This window comes from Amaranthus tricolor, chromosome 2 (assembly GCF_026212465.1).
Source record: "Amaranthus tricolor cultivar Red isolate AtriRed21 chromosome 2, ASM2621246v1, whole genome shotgun sequence".
Classification (NCBI taxonomy): Eukaryota; Viridiplantae; Streptophyta; class Magnoliopsida; order Caryophyllales; family Amaranthaceae; genus Amaranthus; species Amaranthus tricolor.
In genome coordinates this window covers 18007615-18023610 of record NC_080048.1, presented here as the reverse complement: position 1 = coordinate 18023610, position 15996 = coordinate 18007615, and the positions used below count along the sequence as shown (strand labels likewise).

At 36.0% G+C, this 15996-nt stretch overlaps 1 protein-coding gene across 1 annotated transcript; it reads left to right on the top strand.

The window, feature by feature from the left end:
- The first annotated feature begins 5650 nt into the window (after positions 1 to 5650).
- LOC130805610 (uncharacterized) lies at positions 5651 to 11428 on the top strand. The gene is made up of 4 exons (XM_057670394.1): positions 5651 to 5812; positions 6068 to 6222; positions 6428 to 6574; positions 6628 to 11428. The coding sequence occupies exons 1-4, from the start codon at positions 5651 to 5653 to the stop codon at positions 11426 to 11428; spliced, it is 5265 nt and encodes a 1754-aa protein (XP_057526377.1).
- The last annotated feature ends 4568 nt before the right edge of the window (positions 11429 to 15996 follow it).

Genomic DNA, 15996 nt, shown 5'->3' with positions numbered 1-15996 from the left:
GAACGATTAAAAATGAACAAGGATCAATGAGCATTGTAGAATGAACGATGAAGAATGAACAAGGATCAATGATCATTGAAGAATGAACGATGAAGAATGAACAAGGATCAATGATCAATAATGAATGAACGATGAAGAATAAACAAGGATTAATCATCAATGAACAATAAACGATGAAGAATGAACAAGGGCCAATGAGCATTGTAGAATGAACGATGAAGAATGAACAATGATCATCTATCAATAATGAATGAACGATGAAGAATGAACAAGGATCAATGATCAATGAACAATGAACGATGAAAAATGAACAAGAATCAATGAGCATTGTAGAATGAAAGATGAAGAATGAACAAGGATCAATGATCATTGTAGAATGAACGATGAAGAATGAACAAGGATCAATGATCAATAATGAATGAACGATGAAGAATGAACAAGGATCAATGATTATTGAAGAATGTACGATGAAAAATGAACAAGGATCAATGATCATTGAAGAATGAACGATGAAGAATGAACAAGGATCAATGATCATTGAAGAATGAACAAGGATCAATGATCAATGAACAATGAACGATGAAGAATGAACAAGGATCAATGAGCATTGTAGAATGAACGATGAAGAATGAACAAGGATCAATGATCAATAATGAATGAACGATGAAGAATGAACAAGGATCAATGATTATTGAAGAATGAACGATGAAAAATGAACAAGGATCAATGATCATTGAAGAATGAACGATGAAGAATGAACAAGGATCAATGATCATTGAGGAATGAACAAGGATCAATCATCAATGAACAATGAACGATGAAGAATGAACAAGGATCAATGAGCATTGTAGAATGAACGATGAAGAATGAACAAGGATCAATGATCAATGAACAATGAACGATGAAGAATGAACAAGGATCAATGATCAATAATGAATGAATGATGAAGAATGAACAAGGATCAATGAGCATTGTAGAATGAACGATGAAGAATGAACAAGGATCAATGATCAATAATGAATGAACGATGAAGAATGAACAAGGATCAATGATCATTGAAAAATGAACGATGAAGAATGAAAAAGGATCCATGATCATTAATGAATGAACAATGAAGAATGAACAAGGATCAATGATCATTTAAGAATGAACGATGAAGAATGAACAAGGATCAATGATCATTGTAGAATGAACGATGAAGAATGAACAAGGATCAATGATCAATAATGAATGAACGATGAAGAATGAACAAGGATCAATGATCATTGTAGAATGAACGATGAAGAATGAACAAGGATCAATGATCAATAATGAATGAATAATGAAGAATGAACAAGGATCAATGATCATTGAAGAATGAACGACGAAGAATGAACAAGGATCAATGATCAATAATGAATGAACGATGAAGAATAAACAAGGATCAATCATCAATGAACAATAAACGATGAAGAATGAACAAGGATCAATGAGCATTGTAGAATGAACGATGAAGAATGAACAAGGATCATATATCAATAATGAATGAACGATGAAGAATGAACAAGGATCAATGATCAATGAACAATGAACGATGAAAAATGAACAAGGATCAATAAGCATTGTAGAATGAACGATAAAGAATGAACAAGGATCAATGATCAATAATGAATGAACGATGAAGAATGAACAAGGATCAATGATTATTGAAGAATGTACGATGAAAAATGAACAAGGATCAATGATCATTGAAGAATGAACGATGAAGAATGAACAAGGATCAATGATCATTGAAGAATGAACAAGGATCAATGATCAATGAACAATGAACGATGAAGAATGAACAAGGATCAATGAGCATTGTAGAATGAACGATGAAGAATGAACAAGGATCAATGATCAATAATGAATGAACGATGAAGAATGAACAAGGATCAATGATTATTGAGGAATGAACGATGAAAAATGAACAAGGATCAATGATCATTGAAGAATGAACGATGAAGAATGAACAAGGATCAATGATCATTGAAGAATGAACAAGGATCAATCATCAATGAACAATGAACGATGAAGAATGAACAAGGATCAATGAGCATTGTAGAATGAACGATGAATAATGAACAAGGATCGATGATCAATAATGAATGAACGATGAAGAATGAACAAGGATCAATGATCATTGAAAATTGAACGATGAAGAATGAAAGAGGATCCATGATCATTAATGAATGAACAATGAAGAATGAACAAGGATCAATGATCATTTAAGAATGAACGATGAAGAATGAACAAGGATAAATGATCAATGAAGAATGAACGATGAAGAATGAACAAGGATCAATGATCATTGAAGAATGAACGATGATCAATGATCAATAATGAATGAACGATGAAGAATAAACAAGGATCAATCATCAATGAACAATAAACGATGAAGAATGAACAAGGATCAATGAGCATTGTAGAATGAACGATGAAGAATGAACAAGGATCATCTATCAATAATGAATGAACGATGAAGAATGAACAAGGATCAATGATCAATGAACAATGAACGATTAAAAATGAACAAGGATCAATGAGCATTGTAGAATGAACGATGAAGAAGGAACAAGGATCAATGATCATTGAAGAATGAACGATGAAGAATGAACAAGGATCAATGATCAATAATGAATGAACGATGAAGAATAAACAAGGATCAATCATCAATGAACAATAAACGATGAAGAATGAACAAGGATCAATGAGCATTGTAGAATGAACGATGAAGAATGAACAAGGATCATCTATCAATAATGAATGAACGATGAAGAATGAACAAGGATCAATGATCAATGAACAATGAACGATTAAAAATGAACAAGGATCAATGAGCATTGTAGAATGAACAATGAAGAAGGAACAAGGATCAATGATCATTGAAGAATGAACGATGAAGAATGAACAAGGATCAATGATCAATAATGAATGAACGATGAAGAATAAACAAGGATCAATCATCAATGAATAATAAACGATGAAGAATGAACAAGGATCAATGAGCATTGTAGAATGAACGATGAAGAATGAACAAGGATCATCTATCAATAATGAATGAACGATGAAGAATGAACAAGAATCAATGATCAATGAACAATGAACGATGAAAAATGAACAAGGATCAATGAGCATTGTAGAATGAACGATGAAGAATGAACAAGGATCAATGATCATTGAAGAATGAACGATGAAGAATGAACAAGGATCAATGATCAATAATGAATGAACAATGAAGAATAAACAAGGATCAATCATCAATGAACAATAAACGATGAAGAATGAACAAGGGCCAATGAGCATTGTAGAATGAACGATGAAGAATGAACAATGATCATCTATCAATAATGAATGAACGATGAAGAATGAACAAGGATCAATGATCAATGAACAATGAACGATGAAAAATGAACAAGAATCAATGAGCATTGTAGAATGAACGATGAAGAATGAACAAGGATCAATGATCATTGTAGAATGAACGATGAAGAATGAACAAGGATCAATGATCAATAATGAATGAACGATGAAGAATGAACAAGGATCAATGATTATTGAAGAATGTACGATGAAAAATGAACAAGGATCAATGATCATTGAAGAATGAACGAAGAAGAATGAACAAGGATCAATGATCATTGAAGAATGAACAAGGATCAATGATCAATGAACAATGAACGATGAAGAATGAACAAGGATCAATGAGAATTGTAGAATGAACGATGAAGAATGAACAAGGATCAATGATCAATGAACAATGAACGATGAAAAATGAACAAGAATCAATGAGCATTGTAGAATGAACGATGAAGAATGAACAAGGATCAATGATCATTGTAGAATGAACGATGAAGAATGAACAAGTATCAATGATCAATAATGAATGAACGATGAAGAATGAACAAGGATCAATGATCATTGTAGAATGAACGATGAAGAATGAACAAGGATCAATGATCAATAATGAATGAACGATGAAGAATGAACAAGGATCAATGATTATTGAAGAATGAACGATGAAAAATGAACAAGGATCAATGATCATTGAAGAATGAACGATGAAGAATGAACAAGGATCAATGATCATTGAAGAATGAACAAGGATCAATGATCAATGAACAATGAACGATGAAGAATGAACAAGGATCATTGAGCATTGTAGAATGAACGATGAAGAATGAACAAGGATCAATGATCAATGAACAATGAACGATGAAGAATGAATAAGGATCAATGATCAATAATGAATGAATGATGAAGAATGAACAAGGATCAATGAGCATTGTAGAATGAACGATGAAGAATGAACAAGGATCAATGATCAATAATGAATGAACGATGAAGAATGAACAAGGATCAATGATCATTGAAAAATGAACGATGAAGAATGAAAAAGGATCCATGATCATTAATGAATGAACAATGAAGAATGAACAAGGATCAATGATCATTTAAGAATGAACGATGAAGAATGAACAAGGATAAATGATCAATGAACAATGAACGATGAAGAATGAACAAGGATCAATGATCAATAATGAATGAACGATGAAGAATAAACAAGGATCAATCATCAATGAACAATAAACGATGAAGAATGAACAAGGATCAATGAGCATTGTAGAATGAACGATGAACAATGAACAAGGATCATATATCAATAATGAAGGAACGATGAAGAATGAAAAAGGATCAATGATCAATGAACAATGAAAGATGAAAAATGAACAAGAATCAATGAGCATTCTAGAATGAACGATGAAGAATGAACAAGGATCAATGATCATTGTAGAATGAACGATGAAGAATGAACAAGGATCAATGATCAATAATGAATGAACGATGAAGAATGAACAAGGATCAATGATTATTGAAGAATGTACGATGAAAAATGAACAAGGATCAATGATCATTGTAGAATGAACGATGAAGAATGAACAAGGATCAATGATCAATGAACAATGAACGATAAAGAATGAACAAGGATCAATGATCAATAATGAATGAATGATGAAGAATGAACAAGGATCAATGAGCATTGTAGAATGAACGATGAAGAATGAACAAGGATCAATGATCAATAATGAATGAACGATGAAGAATAAAGAAGGATCAATCATCAATGAACAATAAACGATGAAGAATGAACAAGGATCAATGAGCATTGTAGAATGAACGATGAACAATGAACAAGGATCATCTATCAATAATGAATGAACGATGAAGAATGAACAAGGATCAATGATCAATGAACAATGAACGATGAAAAATGAACAAGGATCAATGAGCATTGTAGAATGAACGATGAAGAATGAACAAGGATCAATGATTATTGAAGAATGAACGATGAAGAATGAACAAGGATCAATGATCAATAATGAATGAACGATGAAGAATAAACAAGGATCAATCATCAATGAACAATAAACGATGAAGAATTGATGCAAAGGCATCAAAGCACAAGGATCCAACAAAGGAACAGGAACATGAAGGTACTGGTGACTGTTCCTCTGCACCAAATGACCATGAAACAAGGAAAATCAGCAAAGACACCTTGGACACGACAAAAAGGGATCTACAAAGACTTAAGGAAGCTGAGGAAAGCCAAAGCATCACAAAAACAAACATCATGAACCCAAACAAGGCCACAGAATGCAAGAACAGAACAACAGGTGATTCTGACGACCAGCGGACCTTGCTGACATCTCTGAGCCCAAACCAGGATGACCTGGAACAAGGTGAAGGCATCAGTGACATCTCCTTACATGGGCCAAGCCATAGAGGCCCTAGGGTTCTGCTAACAAACCACCAGGAAGACCTTAGGATAGGCTGAAGGAAGCCTGGTCAGAAGAAAAGGAACATCCGGTTTTTGGCTAAGTGTTGGCCTTTGTTTAATTCTCTGTTTTGTTAGTTAATTGCCACGTATTTTAGTCAAGCCTTGTAACGGCTAATTTTTGAGATGTAAAACTCTATAAATACGTTTGACATTGATGTATTTGGTTTTCACGTTGCATATTGATAATAAGAATCAGAGTTTCATTTTCAGACAAAGTGTTTGATTGTTTTTGAGTTTGTTTGCAAACTTGTTCCAAGGAGGTTCATCTTTGGCCGGAGAATTCATAGGTTTTCAAGCAAACCTATATTCTCAGGGAATCACACAAGGCAAGGAATCATCCTCCTTGCTTTGAGTTTCTGTAGAAGGTTGTAAAGGAGTGGAACAACGTCCACTAGTGCAGACATCAGAAAATCAAGAACCACCTTCTTGATTGTTCTGAGTGTTCTAAACCCCTTTGCATCGAGTGATTTAGGATTGTGCGTGAGTAATTGGATAATCTCTTGACCCCACATTGATCTTTGCATAACAAAGACCATATTCAGTCTTTGTTTTGCATCAACTTGGTATCAGAGCCAATTCACGTAAGGGACAAAGAAGAGTATATCAGAAGGACATTTTGAAGAACTGGTCATTTGTTCTGGGTTATTTTGAAGAGGAAATCTGGAGGCGATTACGAAACGAAAGAATTGGAGATTTGTGCATTTCCATTCCTACAACGTTCAGGGAGTGTCTTCCTTTACTTTGAATTCATTTTTTAATTGTCATTTCAGATTTGCAATTCATTACACCATTCTTTTTGTATCTGGACACGATTTGTTCTCTGAATTTAGCGATTTTTCTTGTTCGATATTTGAGAAACTTGGGATTATTCTGTGCTGGTTATCTAGCTGTAGTGACTTAGAGACCATGGAAAGGGATGATAGATTTGAAGCTATTGAGGATAAATTGGATAGGTTGTTCGCACATTTAGGGATCGATAATCAGAACAACAGACCACCAATACCAAACCCTAATTGTCGACCATATGAGGATCGGACCATTAAAATCGATATTCCTGAATTTGATGGCATATCACATGACCCCTCTAAGTACTTGGAATGGGAGAGAAGAATGGGAGAATACTTTGAATTTAAAGAAACACCCCCAAACCAACAATTTAAGATCGCCAAGATCAAACTAACCAAATCAGCCGCAGTTTGGTTAGAAAGCGTTCAAAAACAAAGATTTAGGGAAGAAAGGAATAGGATTAGCACTTGGGACAAACTTAGGAAGCAAATGAAGAGGAGATATGTCCCAGCCACGTACAAGCAGCAACTGATTGTACAGTTGTATGCTATGAAGCAGGGAACTAGGTCAGTAGAGGACTACCTGAATGAATGGGAGAGATTGTATCACCTTTGTGACCTTCATGAACCAGAGGAAAATAAAGTAGGAAAGTTTATAGCTGGATTAAGGGAAGAATTTAGGGAAAGATTGATGAATACACCTGACCTTACACTACAACTTGCTACATCTATAGCCATGGAGATTGAGAGACAACACAAGGCAGCAAACCCCCAAATGAGGAACAACAGGACCTATACCCCAAGGAACACTAGTGCTGTGACCATGCCTAGGAAGGAGTTACCACCCTCTGGACCTAAACCTACTACCCCCAGAACAGAGTCAAACACCAAGCCACAGGACATCATTTGTTTTAAATGCAATGGGAGGGGACACTATAAGAGGGATTGTCCCAATGCAAGGGCGTTTACCATGAAAGAATGGATTGACATTAGGCAAAACACTAACCCTAAGAGACTCCTGGTGTTAAAGAATGGGCAAGAGGAAGAATTAGACCCTCCCAGCCTAAGTGATGGTGATGGTACATTTATAACAGATGAGCAGGGAAACTGGCACCCTTTTGAAGGAGATTCTGAGGAGGAAGGAGAGGGAGAGCTGGAAAAAATTCCCCCTGAGGAAGAGCACTTGAGCCTCATTATTAGACGGAGCTTTCACAACACACCCTTGACTAGAAAATCTGACCAAAGAGAAAATATCTTCCAAACAAAGTGCAAAATACAGGGGAAAGTATGTGATTTGATTATTGATAGTGGAAGTGAGGCAAACTGTGTCAGTAAGCAGTTGGTGGAGGAGTTACACCTAAAGACTAAGGCTCACCCCAATCCTTATAAAATGAAATGGTTAGACACCAAGGCTAGTGGTTCAGTAAAACATCAGTGCCCAGTAGTCTTGACTTTGGGAACATATGAGGATGAAGTTTTGTGTGATGTCCTAGATATGGATGCATGCCACCTCTTGCTAGGAAGACCCTGGCAATATGACAAGAGAGCCATACACAATGGTTATGACAACACTTACACTATTAGACATAATGGGAAGAGGAAAGAATTTTTACCCCTGCCCCCACACAGAGCAGTGCCACCTAAGCCCTCTAAGGAACATGTGCAGTTGATGAATAGAAAAGAGTGTGAAAGGGAAGTGCAGGGAACAGAAGAGCTGTATTTGTTAGTCACCAAGGAAGTGCAAGATCCCACACCTATACCTGCTGAAATGGCTAGACTATTAGAACAATATAAGGATGTGTTTCCCACTGAGCTACCACCTGGATTACCACCATTCAGGGGGGTGGAACACCAAATTGACTTACTACCGGGGGCTAGTCTTCCTAACAAGCCTGCTTATAGGACTAATCCCAAAGAGGCCCAAGAATTACAGAGACAGGTAGAGGATTTGATGAAGAGGGGCTATGTCAGGGAGAGTTTGAGTCCTTGTGCTGTACCCACTCTGCTTGTGCCTAAGAAGGATGGCACATGGAGAATGTGTATTGATAGTCGTAGTGTAAACAACATAACCATCAAGTATAGGTTCCCTATACCTAGGATTGATGACATATTGGATGAGTTAGGGGGTTCTCAATGGTTTAGCAAGGTGGATCTCAGGAGTGGATACCACCAAATCAGGATGAAAACAGGGGATGAATGGAAAACAGCCTTCAAAACCAAGTATGGGCTGTATGAGTGGCTTGTTATGCCCTTTGGTTTGACAGGTGCCCCTAGCACCTTTATGCGCCTGATGAATGATATTTTGAGACCTTTCCTAGGGAAGTTTATAGTTGTTTACCTAGATGACATACTCATCTACAGCAAGGACATAGCAGCCCACCTAGACCACCTCCAACAACTATTTGAGGTTCTGAGAAAACAGAGGTTGTATGCAAAGCTTGAAAAATGTAATTTCTTACTTCCTGAAGTTAGTTTTTTAGGGTACATTGTGGGTAGGGAGGGAGTCAAGGTAGACCCAACTAAAATCCAAGCAATACAGGATTGGCCTATACCCACAACCCTCACACAAATTAGGTCTTTTCATGGGCTGGCCTCCTTCTACAGGAGGTTTATCAAGGACTTCAGCTCTGTTATGGCACCCATAACAGAGTGCACAAAACAGGGGAAGTTTAACTGGACACCCAAGGCACAGCAGGCCTTTGAAACCCTTAAAAGTATGATGTGTAGTGCTCCCATTCTCAAGCTACCTGATTTCACTAAACCCTTTGAGTTAGAGTGTGATGCCAGTGGTATGGGGATTGGGGCAGTGCTTGTTCAAGAAGGTAGACCAGTGGCGTTTTTCAGTGAAAAGCTTAACAATAGTAGGCTTAATTACTCCACCTATGACAAGGAGTTCTATGCTATCATAAGAGCTTTAGACCATTGGTCTCATTACTTAAGGATTCAACCTTTCATCTTGCATACTGACCATGAATCTTTGAAACATATAAACAGCCAACACAAGTTGAGTAGTAGGCATGCTAGGTGGGTGGAATTCATGCAAACCTTTGACTTTTCAGCTAAGTACAAGGTAGGCAAAACCAACATCATTGCTGATGCTCTTAGCAGAAAATACAGTATGCTGGGTATATTAAGTGCCAAGGTTTTGGGTTTTGAATTTATCAAGGAACAATACCAGACCTGCCCTGACTTTGCTAACATATATGAATCATGTGAAACCACACCACAGGGGTTGTTTAGTATTCATCAGGGCTATTTGTTTAAGGGAAACAAACTTTGCATTCCTAAACTACCACTGAGAACAGTGTTGGTAAAGGAGGTGCATGAGGGTAGCATAGCTGGCCATTTTGGCATTCAGAAGACCCTTGACATGCTTGCCAAGCATTTTTATTGGCCAAGAATGCTTGGTACAGTAGGCAAACACATACTTAGGTGTGAGACTTGTTTAAAGGCTAAAGTGACTTTTCACAAAGGAGAGTATCTTCCCTTGCCTGTAGCTCACAAACCATGGGAACACATAAGCATGGATTTCATGGTAGCCCTACCCAAAACAAGGAGGGGAAAGGATGCTATTATGGTAGTGGTAGATAGGTTTTCAAAAATGTCACATTTCATAGCTTGCACTAAAACTGATGATGCACAGCATATAGCCAAACTATACTTTGCTGAAATAGTTAGATTGCATGGCATACCCAAGTCCATTGTCTCTGACAGGGATAGCAAATTTTTGAGTCATTTTTGGAAGACCTTGTGGAGGATGTTGGGCACTAAGCTATTGTTTAGTACAGCATATCACCCTCAGACTGATGGTCAAACAGAGGTGACCAACAGAACCTTGGGTACTCTGTTAAGGTCATTAGTGACTACTAATGTTAGGGAATGGGATTTGAAATTGTGCTATGCTGAATTTGCTTTTAACAGATCACCAAGTCGTGCCACCAAACATACTCCATTTGAATGTGTGTATGGCACTAACCCATTACTTCCTATATCTCTGATTGACTTGCCTATATGTGACAGCAAAACAGAGGAAGCTGCAGATTTAATCAAGCAAATGGAAGAGATTCACAAGCAAGTCCATGCAAACCTGGAAGAGACCAACAGGAAATACAAGAAACAAGCTGACAAACACCTGAGAGCAAGGCAACCAATCCAGGAAGGTGATCAAGTATGGGTCTACTTAAGAAAAAAACGTTTCCCACACCTCAGAAAAAACAAGTTGCAGCCCAGAGCCATAGGCCCTTATCAAGTGTCAAGGAAAATTGGGAGCAATGCCTTTGAGATCCAGCTGCCTGCAGACTTCAACATCTCTCCTATCTTCAACATAGGAGACCTGACACTGCATCAACCAGTCCAAGAATTGAGGACAATTCTCCCCCAAGAGGGAGGAGTTGATGCAAAGGCATCAAAGCACAAGGATCCAACAAAGGAACAGGAACATGAAGGTACTGGTGACTGTTCCTCTGCACCAAATGACCATGAAACAAGGAAAATCAGCAAAGACACCTTGGACACGACAAAAAGGGATCTACAAAGACTTAAGGAAGCTGAGGAAAGCCAAAGCATCACAAAAACAAACATCATGAACCCAAACAAGGCCACAGAATGCAAGAACAGAACAACAGGTGATTCTGACGACCAGCGGACCTTGCTGACATCTCTGAGCCCAAACCAGGATGACCTGGAACAAGGTGAAGGCATCAGTGACATCTCCTTACATGGGCCAAGCCATAGAGGCCCTAGGGTTCTGCTAACAAACCACCAGGAAGACCTTAGGATAGGCTGAAGGAAGCCTGGTCAGAAGAAAAGGAACATCCGGTTTTTGGCTAAGTGTTGGCCTTTGTTTAATTCTCTGTTTTGTTAGTTAATTGCCACGTATTTTAGTCAAGCCTTGTAACGGCTAATTTTTGAGATGTAAAACTCTATAAATACGTTTGACATTGATGTATTTGGTTTTCACGTTGCATATTGATAATAAGAATCAGAGTTTCATTTTCAGACAAAGTGTTTGATTGTTTTTGAGTTTGTTTGCAAACTTGTTCCAAGGAGGTTCATCTTTGGCCGGAGAATTCATAGGTTTTCAAGCAAACCTATATTCTCAGGGAATCACACAAGGCAAGGAATCATCCTCCTTGCTTTGAGTTTCTGTAGAAGGTTGTAAAGGAGTGGAACAACGTCCACTAGTGCAGACATCAGAAAATCAAGAACCACCTTCTTGATTGTTCTGAGTGTTCTAAACCCCTTTGCATCGAGTGATTTAGGATTGTGCGTGAGTAATTGGATAATCTCTTGACCCCACATTGATCTTTGCATAACAAAGACCATATTCAGTCTTTGTTTTGCATCAAGAATGAACAAGGGCCAATGAGCATTGTAGAATGAACGATGAAGAATGAACAATGATCATCTATCAATAATGAATGAACGATGAAGAATGAACAAGGATCAATGATCAATGAACAATGAACGATGAAATATGAACAAGAATCAATGAGCATTGTAGAATGAACGATGAAGAATGAACAAGGATCAATGATCATTGTAGAATGAACGATGAAGAATGAACAAGGATCAATGATCAATAATGAATGAACGATGAAGAATGAACAAGGATCAATGATTATTGAAGAATGTACGATGAAAAATGAACAAGGATCAATGATCATTGAAGAATGAACGATGAAGAATGAACAAGGATCAATGATCATTGAAGAATGAACAAGGATCAATGATCAATGAACAATGAACGATGAAGAATGAACAAGGATCAATGAGCATTATAGAATGAACGATGAAGAACGAACAAGGATCAATGATCAATAATGAATGAACGATGAAGAATGAACAAGGATCAATGATTATTGAAGAATGAACGATGAAAAATGAACAAGGATCAATGATCATTGAAGAATGAACGATGAAGAATGAACAAGGATCAATGATCATTGAAGAATGAACAAGGATCAATGATCAATGAACAATGAACGATGAAGAATGAACAAGGATCAATGAGCATTGTAGAATGAACGATGAAGAATGAACAAGGATCAATGAACAATGAACGATGAAGAATGAACAAGGATCAATGATCAATAATGAATGAATGATGAAGAATGAACAAGGATCAATGAGCATTGTAGAATGAACGATGAAGAATGAACAAGGATCAATGATCAATAATGAATGAACGATGAAGAATGAACAAGGATCAATGATCATTGAAAAATGAACGATGAAGAATGAAAAAGGATCCATGATCATTAATGAATGAACAATGAAGAATGAACAAGGATCAATGATCATTTAAGAATGAACGATGAAGAATGAACAAGGATCAATGATCATTGTAGAATGAACGATGAAGAATGAACAAGGATCAATGATCAATAATGAATGAACGATGAAGAATGAACAAGGATCAATCATCAATGAACAATAAACGATGAAGAATGAACAAGGATCAATGAGCATTGTAGAATGAACGATGAACAATGAACAAGGATCATCTATCAATAATGAATGAACGATGAAGAATGAAAAAGGATCAATGATCAATGAACAATGAACGATGAAAAATGAACAAGAATCAATGAGCATTCTAGAATGAACGATGAAGAATGAACAAGGATCAATGATCATTGTAGAATGAACGATGAAGAATGAACAAGGATCAATGATCAATAATGAATGAACGATGAAGAATGAACAAGGATCAATGATTATTGAAGAATGTACGATGAAAAATGAACAAGGATCAATGATCATTGTAGAATGAACAAGGATCAATGATCAATGAACAATGAACGATAAAGAATGAACAAGGATCAATGATCAATAATGAATGAATGATGAAGAATGAACAAGGATCAATGAGCATTGTAGAATGAACGATGAAGAATGAACAAGGATCAATGATCAATAATGAATGAACGATGAAGAATAAACAAGGATCAATCATCAATGAACAATAAACGATGAAGAATGAACAAGGATCACTGAGCATTGTAGAATGAACGATGAAGAATGAACAAGGATCATCTATCAATAATGAATGAACGATGAAGAATGAACAAGGATCAATGATCAATGAACAATGAACGATTAAAAATGAACAAGGATCAATGATAAATGAACAACGAATGATGAAAAATGAACAAGAATCAATGAGCATTGTAGAATGAACGATGAAGAATGAACAAGGATCAATGATCAATGAACAAGGATCAATGATCATTGTAGAATGAACGATGAAGAATGAACAAGGATCAATGATCAATAATGAATGAACGATGAAGAATGAACAAGGATCAATGATTATTGAAGAATGAACGATGAAAAATGAACAAGGATCAATGATCATTGAAGAATGAACGATGAAGAATGAACAAGGATCAATGATCATTGAAGAATGAACAAGGATCAATGATCAATGAACAATGAACGATGAAGAATAAACAAGGATCAATGAGCATTGTAGAATGAACGATGAAGAATGAACAAGGATCAATGATCAATGAACAATGAACGATGAAGAATGAACAAGGATCAATGATCAATGAACAATGAACGATGAAAAATGAACAAGGATCAATGAGCATTGTAGAATGAACGATGAAGAATGAACAAGGATCAATGATTATTGAAGAATGAATGATGAAGAATGAACAAGGATCAATGATCAATAATGAATGAACGATGAAGAATAAACAAGGATCAATCATCAATGAACAATAAACGATGAAGAATGAACAAGGGCCAATGAGCATTGTAGAATGAACGATGAAGAATGAACAATGATCATCTATCAATAATGAATGAACGATGAAGAATGAACAAGGATCAATGATCAATGAACAATGAACGATGAAAAATGAACAAGAATCAATGAGCATTGTAGAATGAACGATGAAGAATGAACAAGGATCAATGATCATTGTAGAATGAACGATAAAGAATGAACAAGGATCAATGATCAATAATGAATGAACGATGAAGAATGAACAAGGATCAATGATTATTGAAGAATGTACGATGAAAAATGAACAAGGATCAATGATCATTGAAGAATGAACGATGAAGAATGAACAAGGATCAATGATCATTGAAGAATGAACAAGGATCAATGATCAATGAACAATGAACGATGAAGAATGAACAAGGATCAATGAGCATTGCAGAATGAACGATGAAGAATGAACAAGGATCAATGATCAATAATGAATAAACGATGAAGAATGAACAAGGATCAATGATTATTGAAGAATGAACGATGAAAAATGAACAAGGATCAATGATCATTGAAGAATGAACGATGAAGAATGAACAAGGATCAATGATCATTGAAGAATGAACAAGGATCAATGATCAATGAACAATGAACGATGAAGAATGAACAAGGATCAATGAGCATTGTAGAATGAACGATGAAGAATGAACAAGGATCAATGACCAATGAACAATGAACGATGAAAAATGAACAAGAATCAATGAGCATTGTAGAATGAACGATGAAGAATGAACAAGGATCAATGATCATTGTAGAATGAACGATGAAGAATGAACAAGGATCAATGATCAATAATGAATGAACGATGAAGAATGAACAAGGATCAATGATCATTGTAGAATGAATGATGAAGAATGAACAAGGATCAATGATCAATAATGAATGAACGATGAAGAATGAACAAGGATCAATGGTCATTGTAGAATGAACGATGAAGAATGAACAAGGATCAATGATCAATAATGAATGAATGATGAAGAATGAACAAGGATCAATGATCATTGAAGAATGAACGACGAAGAATGAACAAGGATCAATGATCAATAATGAATGAACGATGAAGAATAAACAAGGATCAATCATCAATGAACAATAAACGATGAAGAATGAACAAGGATCAATGAGCATTGTAGAATGAACGATGAAGAATGAACAAGGATGATCTATCAATAATGAATGAACGATGAAGAATGAACAAGGATCAATGATCAATGAACAATGAACGATGAAAAATAAACAAGGATCAATGAGCATTATAGAATGAACGATGAAGAATGAACAAGGATCAATGATTATTGAAGAATGAACGATGAAGAATGAACAAGGATCAATGATCAATAATGAATGAACGATGAAGAATAAACAAGGATCAATCATCAATGAACAATAAACGATGAAGAATGAACAAGGGCCAATGAGCATTGTAGAATGAACGATGAAGAATGAACAATGATCAATGATCATTGTAGAATGAACGATGAAGAATGAACAAGGATCAATGATCAATAATGAATGAACGATGAAGAATGAACAAGGATCAATGATTATTGAAGAAGGTACGATGAAAA